Source organism: Macaca mulatta, chromosome 3 (genome assembly GCF_049350105.2).
Source record: "Macaca mulatta isolate MMU2019108-1 chromosome 3, T2T-MMU8v2.0, whole genome shotgun sequence".
In the NCBI taxonomy this organism is placed as follows: Eukaryota; Metazoa; Chordata; class Mammalia; order Primates; family Cercopithecidae; genus Macaca; species Macaca mulatta.
Window position 1 is genome coordinate 126,697,570 of NC_133408.1, and position 15,675 is coordinate 126,713,244.

Sequence of the window (15,675 nt, forward strand, 5' to 3'; positions counted from 1 at the left end):
TGCAATTTGTTCTCAAAAACTTGGATCCAGATTTAGTTGCAGTAGATATTTTAAATCTTATGAAATTACAGAAGTTGTCATAATTTGAGATAATTAAAATTACAGTGACTTAATGTAGGAATTGAAAGACTCTGGTTCAGAGATTATAGAACAGCCAAGTAAATTAACAAATTAAAACTGGGGATGCCCTCTTGATATATAGAATAATATTACATAAACCAGGAAATGACTATTAGAAAATACTATTCTTTTATATCTATTGCAAAATATAGTAGTTTGTTTTCCTTTTTTTTGAGACAGAGTCTTGCTTTTCACCCAGACTAAAGGGGTGCGATCTCACTGCAACCCCACCTCCAAGGTTCAAGCAATTCTTCTGCCTCAGCCTCCCTATTAGCAGGGATTACAGGTGTGCTCCACCACACCTGGCTAATTTTTTTTTATTTTTAGTAGAGATGGTTTCGCCATGCTTCCCAAGCTGGTCTTGAACTCCTGACCTCAAGTGATCCGCCTGCCTCAGCCTCCTAAAGTGCTGGGATTACAGGCATGAGCCACCACATCCAGCCCAGTAGTTTGTTATTTTTAAATATAGGCCCGGGTCATTGATGGGGTTATTTTATTAGAGAATTAACTAGAAATTAACTAGTCTTGAACAATTCATACTTTCTTTTGAAATTGAATTCCTCAAAGATTGAACCAAAAATGATGTCTCTTTAGACAGATGTTGATGGTTTAAAATAGAGTGTCAGCATAAACTTAGTCTAATTTCTCTCTCACTTTGTTACAATGATTTACACAGACTAGAGCAAAATCTTACAGATAAAAATGAGATATATAAATTTTAGCTTTCATTCAAGTTATTAAATGTGAAGTGATGAGTAGATATTATATCGTATAGAGCACTGGAAAGTAATAGAAACACTTTTCTTTTTTTTTTTTTTTTTTTTCTTTTTTGAGACAGAATCTCTCTGTCGCCCAGACTGGAGTGCAGTGGCACGATCTCGGCTCACTGCAAGCTCTACCTCCCAGGTTCACGCCATTCTCCTGCCTCAGGCTCCCCAGTAGCTGGGACTACAAGCGCCGGCCACCAGGCCCAGCTAATTATTTTATATTTTTAGTAGAAACGGGGTTTCACCATGTTAGCCAGAATGGTCTCAATCGCCTGACCTTGTGGTCTGCCCGCCTCGGCCTCCCAAAGTGCTGGGATTACAGGCATGAGCCACCGCGCCCGGCCAGAAACCCTTTTCTTAAACAATTTTTAGGGAAATCTTTTTTTTTTTTTTTTTTTTTTTGAGATGGAGTCTCGCTCTGTCACCCAGGCTGGAGTGCAGTGGCTGGATCTCAGCTCACTGCAAGCTCCGCCTCCTGGGTTTACGCCATCCTCCTGCCTCAGCCTCCCGAGTAGCTGGGACTACAGGCGCCTGCCACCTCGCCCGGCTAAGTTTTTGTATTTTTAGTAGAGACGGGGTTTCACTGTGTTAGCCAGGATGGTCTCGATCTCCTGACCTCGTGATCCGCCCGTCTCGGCCTCCCAAAGTGCTGGGATTACAGGCTTGAGCCACCGCGCCCGGCCGGGAAATCATTTAACCCTAAAGAACAACTGAGCTTTTGAGATTTGTAAGCTGTTATAAATTTTTACATTAAGATATTTCAAAGTAAATTTAAAATTGTTTCCTGTTTTTTAATTACAACCTGTATCTTTGCTCCTTATTTTGTGGATGTTTGGAGTGCTGAGTTGAAGATGCTATGTTACAAATTGCAGAAGGGGCACAGAGTTGAAATCAGACAGTCCTGGTAAGAATCCCAGTTCTTCCAAATTTCAGCTAATGACTCTGCCCAGATTACTCAGCCTCTCTGAAATTCAATTTTCCCAGCTGTAACATGTGCTTACTGACAGCAACTGACTAACTCATGCCCCTGAAATAACCATCCAGTGTCTCTTTTCCTTTCCACCTTCTACCCTCCATGCTGCCATGTTTTTGTGGCATTTACCCATTTAAAGTTTGATGTCTGTGTGTCCTTACAGGCATTTTTCTATTTTCATTTTTTGTAGACATATAATCTACCCACACAAAACCTTTTAACAGAAATTGGAATGTATTTCACACAGTTCCGAAACTTATTAATTAACTTACTGTATCATGGACATCTTTTCTGTGTGAACAGGAATGAACAAGATGGGAACTATCTTATTCTTTTTGACGACTGAATAATTATAAGATAAATTTCCATAAGTATAACTCTGGGTGGGGGTGTGTACACTATTAATTTTATAGATACTGTCATTTTGTCTTCTAAAAAGGCTGTGTCAATTTGCAGGGGTTTAGGGTTTGTTGTTTGTGTTTTTGTTAGTTAGTTTGTTAACTTACTTGAGACAGAGTCTCGCTCTGTTACCCCAGCTGGAGTATAGTGGCATGATCATGGCTCACTGCAGCCTCGACCTCCCAGGCTTAAGCAATCCTCCCATGTCAATATTGAGTAGCTGGAACTTCAGGCATGCACCACCGCACTTGGCTAATTTTTTAATTTTTTTTTTGTAGAGACAAGGTTTTACTATGTTGCCCAGGCTGATCTCCAACTCCTCGACTCAAGCAGTTCTCTCGCCTTGGCCTCCCAAGGCGCTGGGATTACAGGCATGAGCCACCAAGACCAGCCCAAATTGCAATTTAAAACAGTTTTTCGATATGATGGCCAACCCTGAAGAGTGTCATTCTGTTCATTCCCGCAAATCAGGCAAAAAATGATACCTCTTTATTATAGTGGGTTTCTTTCTGTTTCTTTCCTTTCTTCCTTTTCTTTCCTCCCTTTTTTTTTTTTTTCTTTTGAGACAGAGTCTCACTCTGTCGCCCAGGCTGGAATGCAGTGGTGTGATCTCGACTCACTACAAGTTCTGCCTCCCAGGTTCACACCATTCTTCTGCCTCACCCTCCCGTGTAGCTGGGACTGCAGACGCCCGCCACCAGGCCCAGCTAATTTTTGTATTTTTAGTAGAGACGGGGTTTCACAGTATTAGCCAGGATGGTCTCAATCTCCAGACCTCGTGATCCACCCGCGTTGGCCTCCCAAAGTGCTGTAATTACAGGCGTGTACCACCACACCCAGCCTTCTTTCCACCTTTCTTTAACGAGGTTATCTTTGATAGTTTTTTCTTTGTGAATTGCCTTTTTATATCTTTCATCTGTTTTTCTGTTGTATGTTACTGATTTGTGCAAGTGCTTTATGGAATATGAATAGTTACTCTTTGACTTTATATGTGTTTTCTCCCAGCCTTTATATATAGTGTTTTTTGCTGAAGAGGGTTTCAGTTTTAAATAGCTGGATCTGTGACTCTTCATCTCAGGTTTCTAGATTTCCCATCATGGTGAAAAAGTCCTTCACATCCCAAGGTCCTCTGCTGTTTTCTTTTAGTACATTTTTTTAGTTCTACTTCATACATTTAGATGTTCCATGAATTTTTTTTTTATATTTTATCCATATGAAATTTTAAAAGAAATTTTATCTACATAAAGCAGAGGTCAAACTTATTGTCTTCCATATTAATGGCCACTTGTCTTGCTTCCAATTTCAAACAAAATTTTTTTCTTTTTAGAGACAGGGGTGTCCCTATGTTGCCCAGGATGGACTCAAACTCCTAGGCTCAAGGGATCTCATCGCAGCCTCCTGAGTAGATGGGTCTAAAGGCACTGGCCACCTCACCTGACTTGCTTTCAATTGTCGAAGTATTTTTTTTCCCCACTAAACTGAAATTTGGCCACCTATAAGGATTTAAACCCCGTAAATATATCGGTCTCTTTCTGGACATTTTGTTTTCTTGATCTTTTAGCACCTACGATTTTACTTGCTACTTAACATGCCTTAGAGTATATTTTGGTATCAGAGAGAAAATGCCCCTTATTCCTATTTCTCAAACTATTTTTGGCTCTTCTTAAGCATTGTCCTAACAAAGGCTCTTTATTGTCAAAGTTAAATTTCTCCCCAAAATCATTGGACTGTCCTAAATTTTTATGTTAATGCAGGGATGGCTCTTATCTTTATAATGTGGCCTTTTCCCATCTTAGCCATGTCTGTATCACCATTTATTTATTTTTACTTTATGTTCTTCAACAATAGTATATCATTTTCTTAATAGGGATCTTGTAAATTTCTTTTAATTCCTCAGTGTGTTACATTTTTTTGTTACTAGTATGAATGGACTTCTTTTTCCATCTTATTTTGTGACTGAATTACTATGAATTATGTATTTATTTTATGTCATATCTACCATAATCTCAATTTTTGGTATTTTAATAATATTTTTGTTACCATAAATTAAGTAAGGATTTATATAAGACAAACTCTTATCAATAAAGAACTTTACACTTAAAAGAGAGTACTTGCATTTCACTCCCAGAACAAAAACCAAGTATATACATCATTGTAAAGAAAACAATAATAAATCCTAACAAGTAGAAATTGTACAGATTATAGTCTCTCATTGTAATTCAATAAAAGTAGAAATTCAGCCATTAAAAGATTGCCATAAATAACCTGATCATATGGACATTTTAAAACACTTCTAAGTTAAAGATAAATTACATGGTATTTAAAGATGAGCAAAAATGAGAAAAGTTTATCTATGAATATATAGTTAGCATTTTATTATTAATTAAAATTGAAAAGAGCTAAATTTTAACTCAAAAAAAAAGCCCAAAAACAACAAGAAATTAGGAGGAGAAAATTTTAAAAGATAAAAATATAAATCAACAAATTATAAAATAAAACAATGATCCTTCCAAAATGGAAATAAAATTGTATCAGTTTTTTAAAATAAATTAATATGGCTAAACTTCTGATAAACCTGACAGATATAAAGAGAAAACAAAAATTTACAACTTTAAGAAAGAGAAAATCAGTAAACCAAGGAAACAGATGAAATTAAAATAATTATAAGAAATACTATGTTCAAATTTAAGTCAATACATTTTTAAATCTAGATTAAGGATGTTCGTAGGAAAATCCTTTTTCATTACCAAAATTGGCTTCTAAAGAGGTTGAAAGCTGAGCAGACTAATTACCAAGAAGAAATTCAAAAGACCATTAAGACACACTGCTAACAAAGATCCAGACAGCTCTATGAGCGAGATTGACCCTCGAAGAACTGGTTATTATTCTGTTATTTGTACTATTCCAGAATATAGTAAAAATTGGAAGCTTGAATATCCCTGGTAACAAAACATGAAAAATTAACACAAAAAAAAACTACAGATCAGCCTCATTTATGAATATAAGTCAATATGCTAAGTAGATATTAGCAAATAGAATTTCAGAGTGTCTTAAAAGAATAATACATAATCAGAAATGATTTATTCCGAGAAGTCAAGGATGCTACTATATTGGGAATTCTGTTAATGTAACTAATATGTCTTTAATAAAATAAAGGCAAATGATCATATGGTCATTATTAATAGACATTTTAAAAAGCATTTGATAAAAATTCATTCTACATTTTGAGTGGTAACTAAATTTTAAAAGGAATAGAGGGAATTTCCCCAACATATCAATATTGTTAGTATGATTTTGACTGTCTATACATTTATTTATCACAATAGGTATAACTGACTAAAGTATTGAAAATGAAGACAGCCTTACTAAAGTTTTTTAGGATGGATAATCAATCAGAAACCAGTTTCTTGCTGAGCACATTGGCTCACACCTATAATCCCAGCATTCTGGGAGGCCGAGGTGGGCAGATCACCTGAGGTCAGGAGTTTGTGACCAGCCTGGCCAACATGGTGAAACCCTATCTCTACAAAAAATACAAAAATATTAGCCAAGTGTGGTGGCATGTGCCTGTAGTCCTAGCTACCTGGGAGGCTGAGACTTGAGACTCGCTTAAGCGTGGGAGGCGGAGGTTGCAGTGAGCCAAGATCGCACCATTGCATTCCCATCTCGGCAGCAGAGCAAGACCCTGTCTGAAAAGAAAAATGAAAGAAAGAATATTTTCCTTAGAACAGCTTAAAATAAGGCTGTATTCAGATTCAACTTTTCTTCCTATGTATTTCTTCCAAAATAAAGATTCAACTTTATTTTGAATTGAGATAGAAAGATAAGTGTGTGCCCTCATGATATCTGTGTATTTCTGTCAACCACTCAAGTGGAACCTTATGGACAGTTTGCACCTGCAGTTTTGTTTACAGTGTGTCAGGGAAGCAAAGAAGTGTTCCTCCAGCTAGAAATATTAATAATGCAGAAACAAGTCGTATAACTAAAACTAGACCCCAGTATTGGACACTCGTTTCTTAGCGAAAACAATACCTTCTCTTTTGGGAATGACTGGTCTTTGAATTTTGCCCAGTTATCTTTCTAGCAATGACTGCCTTAAAAGGATTAATTTAATAGGTGTTAAACCCTTATTGTTGTGTTTACAGTACTGTGATAGGCATTTACAGATATAAACATAGATTAAGGCAGGGCCATGTCCTCAGGAACAAACCATATTATGAGCTATGTTACAAGGTATGATTTTCAGATAGCAGCAAGTTCAGGGTGGTGCTGGCATCTAAGCTAGGCCTTGTAGGATAGGTGAAATTTACACATGTGGAGAGGAGAAAAAAGAGTTGCCCAGGCTAGGAAAATGATATAAACAAAAGCATGGAGACAAGAGCGGTCGAATATGCTTGCGTAATCTAGTGGTGTTCAAACATAGCCAAAGGTGAGGGTTACTTGAAGAACTTAAAAAAAAAATAAGAAAGGACTAGGCACGGTGGCTAATGCCTGTAATTTTAGCACTTTGGGAGGCTGAGGCAGGCGGATTGCCTGAGCTCAGGAGTTCAAGACCAGCCTGGGCAACATGGTGAAACCCCATCTCGACTAAAATACAAAAAAAAAAATTAGCTGGGTGTAGCGGCGTGCGCCTGTAGTCCCAGCTACTCAGGAGGCTGAGGCAGGAGAATTGCTTGAACCTAGGAGGCGGAGGTTGCAATGAACCAAGATCGTGCCACTGCACTCCAGCCTGGGCAACAGAGCAAGACTCCATCTCAAAAAGAAAAAATAAAAAGAAGATGAAGAAGGAAGGAAGGAAAGAGGAAAACTCCAACCCAAAAGTTCAGCCCACAGAAAGTCTAATTCAGTGGCACAAGATAAGACCTATACACCTAAGTTTTTCTAAAACCCCATGGGGATTTTGATGAACAGGCAGGGTTAAGAACCAGTGGTGCAGTATAGATGTGACTAGGATATAAAGGCTATGGAAGTTCTGTGGGAGGTGATGCATTGATGTACTGTGGGAGGTGGCATTGATAGAAAGATATGTTGGGGCCAAATGATAACTTGAGTAACGTTGTTTCGGTATTGTCAGTTTTGTGTTTTGTTTTTTATTTCTATTATATCACAGCCATCCCTCCATTAGATATCAACCAGTATTACTTAAACAAAACTTGACCCATATGTGAATTCAAAGCAAAATATGTTAGATGAGATATAGAGGGGGAACCTCTCAAGAATATTTTTCCAATTTGATGTTGCCATATAATCACCTAAAGATTTAGAGGGGTCGTTTTATTATCACTCATAATCTTGTCAGTTGACCGGACTCAGCTGACAGTTCTGCTCTGTGTGACATTGTCTGGGACTGCAGTTATATAGGTCAGTTGGCTTGAATGTCCAAGATGGCTCAGTCACAGGTCAGCTGAGAGCTCAACTGGGACTGTCAACCAGGGCATCTCCATGGGCTTCTCACAGCATGACAGCTGGGTTCCAAGAGGTAGCATCTCAAGAGAAAAGGCCTAGGCTCAGGCTTCTTATGACCTAACGTTGGTAGTCTCAGACATTACTTCCACTATATTCTGTAGGTCAAGTAAGTCACTAAGGCCAACTCAGATTCAATGGAAGATGAATAAACTCCATCCCTTTATACGAGGAGCAGTGTGTGCAAATAAGAAAAGAAGGAAATTGATGGCAGCCACCATTTATTGAGACTTGCTACTGCAGTCTTAGCATACCAAGTAATATAGCATCAAAATATATAAAGCAGAATTTCAGAGAATTTAGATAGACATCCATAATAATACAACTAGACAAAACAATAAAGATAAAAGGGATCTGAATAATATAAAATTCTGATGTAATAGATTTATATTCTGAATTTTTTATCTGACAATTAAGAATACACCTTCCAAGTCCATAGACTATCTGCCCCTTGCCCCACAAAAGGAATCACTTGAACCCCCTCTATATACTCAAATCTGCAGCTTTAACATGATATGCTTTCTTCAGCCCTCAGCCTGGCAAGAAGAGTTACAGTTGTGTTTGTTTCATCTATTACTATATGCTGCTCTGTTTTAAATTTCTTGTCTTTTTGGAATCTCTTCCTCTGCCTGGTTTTTTCACACATGATATGAACAATTGGGTTACACATTCTCTCTTAAGGTCTTCCCCGTTTTTTACTTGTTTTCTGAAAAAGAGCAGCATGGAGAGGGGTTTTACTTTGATTCCCCAAGCTGTCATGGTAAGAGCAGTTTTGACATGTCCTGGGTGTTCTGTAGACTTCAAGGTCACCATCCAGCAGCCCTGGCACCACCATCTTCGTGTGTGTGTGTGTGTGTGTGTATACAGCTTGTGGGGTACAAGTGGTTTTGAGTTACATGGCTGAATTGTATAGTGATGAAGTCTGAGATTTTAGTGCCCCCATCACCCAAGTAGTGTACATTTTACCCAGTATGTAGTTTCTTCTCCTTCACCCCTTTCTTTTTTTTTTTTTTTTTTTTTTGAGACGGAATCTCGCTCTGTTGCCCAAGCTGGAGTGCAGTGGCCGGATCTCAGCTCACTGCAAGCTCTGCCGCCCGAGTTTACACCATTCTCCTGCCTCAGCCTCCCGAGTAGCTGGGACTACAGGCGCCTGCCACCTCGCCCGGCTAGTTTTTTGTATTTTTTAGTAGAGACGGGGTTTCACCGTGTTAGCCAGGATGGTCTTGATCTCCTGACCTCGTGATCCGCCCGTCTCGGCCTCCCAAAGTGCTGGGATTACAGGCTTGAGCCACCGCACCCGGCCCTCCTTCACCCCTTTCTCTACCCTCCCCGTTTCTGAGTCTCCAAAGTCCAAAATCCATTACACCACTCTGTATGCCATCATCTTCCAATTTGCCAATAATGCTGACCTGGGGATTGAGCTGTAATTGTTGCCATCACCTTTTTTCCATGCATTATTTTGTAAAGGCCCCTTAAGGGGAAAAAAAAAAAAAAACAGTTTCTAAGTTTAAAAAAAAAAAAAATTTTTGATCTTTGCTTTCTGAAACTCATGTTATTATGCCATCCTAGTTAGACATAGAGTCGGAGGTTGGGAACCCAGTTGGTGAGGATGGTATAATTTCCTGGCCCGTCAGTGATGAGTCCTATTTACTTATTGCTTCTATCACAGCGTCCTTATATGATTTATAGCAATTCTTTCTGAACTACATCTTGTCATTAAACCACCAGGTTTATTGAGGAGTCTAAGCCCACAACCACCTTCGTCAGTAACACTCGGATCCGCTTGCCATTGCAGGTCGTCACGCTGTGGTACAGAGCTCCCGAAGTCTTGCTGCAGTCCAGCTACGCCACCCCCGTGGATCTATGGAGTGTTGGCTGCATATTTGCAGAAATGTTTCGTAGAAAGTAAGAAATACATTTTGTTTCACTCTGCTTTCCTTGAAAAGAGACTGTGGATCTTTGTGAATTTAAATGGCAGCATGGCATTTCTGTCATTAGGGGTCATGATGGCCAGATCCATCTGCCGCAGGCTACCACTTGCAAGCCTGTCCTGAAAGTTTGTCTTCTCAGTGCTTACAGTGTTGTTTTATATGACTGTAGCTTGCAGCTTCTGGAAACTCTGCCTGGGAGGGAACACCCCACTGTTCTTATAATTTACATTGTTTTATTGGTGATGATAGGACATGGTGAAAATAACACATATTTTGGCATTTTTTTAGTGAAGAAATATCCTCAAAGTGGACTTTATCCATAGGAGGAGAACCAAGGCTGTTAAATATATGAAAACTTTTTTAATGAAATTTTGATGGTGAGAATAGTTGAAAAAAACAATATTTAGGCTGAAAAAGAATAAGCAATGGGGATGTCAGTGCAACTTCAGGGCACTTTAAATGCTGCCATGTACAGGAGAGATTAGACATATTCAGGCACTATAGAGGACAGAAACAAGACTAAGGATACAGAAATTACAAACAGAAAGATTTTTGTTAAAAGGGGTAAAAATCTAATGATTAGACAGTTATCTGAAGAGTGGATTGGGGTTTGTGAAAATAGTGAGTTCTCATTGTGTGTCTAAGAAGAGGCTGGACCTCCACACATTGGTGATGTTTCAGCAGCATTTATAGAGTTGGTGCATAGGCTACATGCCCTCCAAGTTCCCTCTGAGAGAGTATGTGATTCGATTGTTTGATTTTCAGGTCACAAGAAATAGCCAAACAATATAATACATATCTGCCAGGAAAATAATCCATACCTGGGAACTAAGTTCAGCCTAGTCTAAATTAAACAGAGAACCTAATCATAATCTAATCTCTTTTTCTTTTCTATTTTTATTTCCATGGGGAAAAGTGAGTTAGGTGAGTTAGGAAACAGTATATTCCCATTGTATCTTTAAAATGTAGCTCCATGGTAGTTCACAAGGAAAAGAACTGGTCAACCATTGTTTGCTTGTTGTTTGGTTGGTTTTAACCAAACAAAGTTTTGTGCATGTAACAGATTTTTGGAACTATTGCTAGTACTCAGCAAATTCATCTGTGGCTCATAAGATGGGAGATCATGGCAAGGAGATCAGAGTAAACAGATGTTTAATGCAGCCGTACCATGTGCCAAGTATAGCGTCAAACCTCTTCCTTTATGCTACCTTTCTTAGTCCTACCAATAAGAGCAAACTGAGATGGAGTGGTACATTTATTTGTCTAACATTAGGCAGCTAAGAAGTAGCAAGGATATGAGTCCAAAGGAAGTCTTGCAAGTTCTGTTCCAGCGTTGCTTTTTTCCGAAGGAGAGGAGGGAAAAAGTAATATTGAATTCAGCTGAAGTGTTTGCCAAACAGGCTCAATTAGTGATTTTGAAAGTGTGGTCCCCGCACCGGGAACCTCAGTATCACCAGGCACCTTGCTGGAAATGCAAATCCTCAGGCCCCACCCCAGACCTATTGATTCAGTAGTTCTTGGGCTGGGATCCAGCAACCTGCATTTTAACAAGTTCTCCGATCCTAATACAACCTCCAGGATAAGAACCCCTGGGTTGGATGACAGTATCACCAGGGATGGGCAGTCTTTAAAAGTCTGGCTCCCAGGCCTCTCCCTTGAGATTCTGATTCATTACTGGGCTGGGGCCAGGAATTCTTATTTTTAAAAGTACCTTCAGCAATTATTTTCATCCAACAAGTGTGGAAGACATCGGGTTAAAGGCTTATGGTTAGAACCAAGAATAATTTACTGTCAATAGAGCAGAGTAGGGGTTTAGACAGTCATTCTCCTTCATCCCAGGAATAACTCGGTACTGCCAAGAGTTGATTAGAGAAATGCTTATTGAAATTATCTTTATGTGTCTAGTATAGTCTCAACCGTAAAGACAGAGTCCTTCAACAATTACAGACTTGGATACTAGTCATGATTGATGATAAAAGTCAATTTTTTAAGACGTTAAAAGAAAGATAAAACTTGAGATATGTAGAATTAAGTATTCACTACTAAGGAATTTGCTGTATGTTTAAGTATAGGCAATCTCCATTTGTGGAACAAATTTTATTTTAAAGCGTTAAAAGCATTTTCCACTGAAGTGATAAGTGGTCATTGGATTCCAAGCCTAGTTTGCAGAATCCTCTACGACCTGGAACATACACAAAACACCCATTGTGCTAATTCATCAAAATTTTTTCTTCTATGGGAAAATTCATTCTATGTTCCAATCCAAGACTAGAGGGATACTTATCTCTCCATCTCAGCATTGGGACGGAGAAGTGGGACTCAAATATTGGAGACTCAGGAGAGGGCTCCTTTAATGATAGTGGCCACAGTCTGCTTCAGTTTGCTGGAAAAGTGAGACATTGCGTAGAGATCCTTTGGCACTTCAGATGTGCACATAAGAAAGTACCCTTTCTCCAGAAGCCTTGCACAAAAATAGTAAGTTGAGAAATAATTGCTTGAAGGAGGAAGCAGTATCAGAAACCAGGTCCTTATGCCTTTAAGGCTGAAAGGAGAGTGAATCCAGGCCAATCACACCATCCCTCCTAGGGTGGGTACCCTGTGTCCTTGGTATTTCCTATGATACCCCCCAGATATCCATGTGTCATGCTTCTTACTTATGCCAGATGAGTTCTGGGGTCCATCACCAGCTTGACCTGGTTCTGACTTGACTCCTGATTTAGTATTGACCCAGTTGAGACTTCCCAAGCCATGGGCTCTTAAAGCAGACTCATTCATTGCTTTGGGCTAATCCTAAATCAGGGAATCCTAGCATTTTTAATTTTTTGTAGAGATAGGAGTCTCACTATGCTGCCTTGGTTGGTCTTGAGCTTCTAAACTCTGGGTACCCACTTGATGCTAAGGCAGTAATTACCAATTTTGTCCTTTCTTTATCACCTTGTTTTTGCCATATTCTTATGAGACTGGTACTATTATTTACTTAGGTTTTTTTTTTTACTACTCTCTTATCAGTTTACCTTTTTATTTAGCCTCATCCTAAACAAAAGTACAGTCATGTGTTGCTTAACGACAGGGTGATGTTCTGAGAAATTGATTGTTAGGCAGTTTTGTCATTTTGCGAACATTGTAGGGTGTACTTACACAAACCTAGATGATATAGCCTACTACACACCTAGGTTATATGGTATAGCTTATTGATCTTAGGCTGCCAATCTGTATGACATATTATTGTACGGACTGCCGTAGGCAATTGTAACACAATGGTAAGTATTTGTGTATCTAAACATAGAAAAGATACAGCAGAAATATGGTATAAAAGATAAAAAATGATATACCTATATAGAATGCTTATCATGAATAAGGCTTGCAGGACTGGAAGTTGCTCTGGGTGAGTGGTGAGTGAGTTGAAGGCCTAGGACGTTACTGTACACTACTGTAGACTTTATAAACACTGTACACTTAGGCTACACTAAATTTATCTAAAAATATTTTTCTTTCTTCAATAATAACTTAACCTTGGCTTACTGTAACATTTTTACTTTATAAACTTTTTAAATTTTTTGGCCGGCTGCAGTAGCTCACACCTGTAATCCCAGCACTTTGGGAGGCTGAAGCAGATGGATTGCGTGAGCTCAGGAGTTCAAGACCAGCCTGGGTAACATGGCGAAACCCTGTCTTTACAAAAAAGACAAAAATTAACTGGACATGGTGGTGCGTGCCTGTAGGTCCAGTTACTTGGAAGACTGAGTTGGGAAGATCGCTTAAGCCCAAAAGAAGCAGAGGTTGCAGTGAGCCAAAATCACACCACTGCACTCCAGCCTGGGCAACAGAAGGAGACCCTGTCTCAAAAAAAAAAAAAAATTAAATTTTTTAACTTTTTGATTCTTTTGTAATAACACACATCTTAAAACACAAGCAAGCCAGATGCAATGGCTCACTGTAACCCAACCCTTTGGGAAACCAAGGCAGGAGGATCACTTGAGTTTAGAAGTTCAAGACCAACCAGGGCAGCATAGTAAGACCCCCATCTCTACAAAATAAATAAATAATTAGCTGAGCATGGTAGCATACATCTGTAGTACTAGCTACTCAGGAGGCTGAGGTGGGAGGACCACTGGAGCCCAGGAGTTCAAGATTACAGTGAGCTAGGATCATGCCACTACACCCTAGCCTAGATAACCCTGTGTCTAAAAAAATAAATAAACAAAAAATAAAGAAACACAAACACATTATACATCTATACAAAATATTTTCTTTATATCATTCTATGAGCTTTTTTATTTTTAAATTTTTTATTTTTTACTTTTTAAACTTTTTTGTTAAAAACTGAGAAACACACGGATTAGCCCAGACCTACACAGAATCAGGATGATCAGTATCACTATCTTGCCCCTCCACTTCTTGTCCCACTGGGAGGTCTTCAGGGGCAATAACATGCATGGAACTGTCATCCCCTATGATAACAATGCCTTCTTCTAGGATACCTCGTGAAGGGCCTGGCTGAGACTGTTGTACAGTTAACTCTCTTTTTATAAGTAGTAGTACACTCTAAAATAATGATAAAAGTATAATATAGTAAATACATAAACCAGTAACATAGTCTTGTACTAGCAAATATTATGTACTGTTTATAAGTATATGTGCTATACTTTAATATGACTGGCAGCGCAATAGGTTTGTTTATACCAGCATCACCACAAACATGTGAGGTGAGTAATGCGCTGCACTAAAATAACGTTAAGATGGCTATGATGTCACTAGGAGATAGGAATCATTCAGCTTCATTATAATCTTTTAGGACCACCCTCACTTATGTGGTTCATTCATTGTTGATCAAAACGTTATTATGAGGGTCATGGCTGTATAGAAAAATCAGAGATTTGACCAGTTATTTATTTGTCCAATACACATTAGAATAAATATATAACCATTATAATTATTAAGGAAATTCATGCATGTTTATCCCCTAAATCATCTCACATGTCACCAACAGTAATATGTCACATGTTGGAAATCCTATAACAAGTGTTCCATTCAGTCTACAGATAACTTATGGAGTGACTACTGTATGCCAGGCCCACTCCTAGAGGGGTGACTTAAATCCTAATAGAGAAAAGATTCACTACCTGCACCATTAGTTAATTAACCAGAGCTGGGATAAATGTTGTGAAGAAGTGTAGAGTACTGTGGGTGGGTATAATGACAAGTCTGTTTTTGAAGAGGAAAGATTTCTCAGTGGAAGGCCAGAAGTCGGGATTAACCTTCTTTAGAGGTCACATCCTAGTTGTTTATTTAAAATCTTTGAGGAATAATCATGTATGCGTCAGCCAGGCTCACCATCCTCCATAACCTAGGGAGAAGAAAACAAGCAAAGGGAGTTACCATTTGTCATGTGACAGGCCCATGCCTTGGCAGTTGGGGGTTGGGGGCACCTTCATGTGCATTATCTGCTTAAACCCCTATTCTGAAGACTTTTCTCCAGAGCTTACAGATAATGAACTATAAGCCTTCCACAAGGAGGGTGAATAACTTGCCCGTGGGCATACAACAATTAAACGACAGAGCCAAAACCTCGTGTCTGCCTGACTCCATCGCCTTTGATTTTTCTACTCTGCTGGGTTTCTGCCATTGTGGTTGTTTGACCTACGAGGCCATATTTTTTTCTGGAATGTTTTGTGTATTACTATGATATAGCAGCAATGATATTTTAGAGTGGTCAAGAAGCAAATCACACATTTATTTAATAGCTTTGATTTAGAATCTCTCCTGTATTAGAAAGGTTGGCCAATTCTCTGTCATATTATTAAGAGGTGCATGTCTTTTATTCAAAAATGAAATACCTAGGAAATATAAACTCAGTAAAGAGAGTCATAGGGCAAATGGTTGACAAAGAGCCAGAGAGTTTAAATATCATCTGTCACTGTCACCTGGGTTTAGTAACTGCCCACACTGGCCCACAGAAGCATTCTACAAAATGGGTAAGAGCTACATTTTTTATCTTTCTCCTTTAATTTTTCATCTATAG

The 15,675-nt window shown here is 38.8% G+C and overlaps 1 protein-coding gene across 4 annotated transcripts in view; it reads left to right on the plus strand.

Annotated features, from left to right (window-relative positions):
• Window positions 1–15,675, plus strand: part of CDK6 (cyclin dependent kinase 6) — a 238,121-nt gene that overhangs the window by 161,054 nt on the left and 61,392 nt on the right. For all 4 annotated transcript variants that reach the window (NM_001261307.1, XM_015134231.3, XM_028844866.2 and 1 more), the window contains 1 exon segment: window positions 9,518–9,627. In NM_001261307.1, coding sequence (NP_001248236.1) covers window positions 9,518–9,627 — 110 coding nt within the window.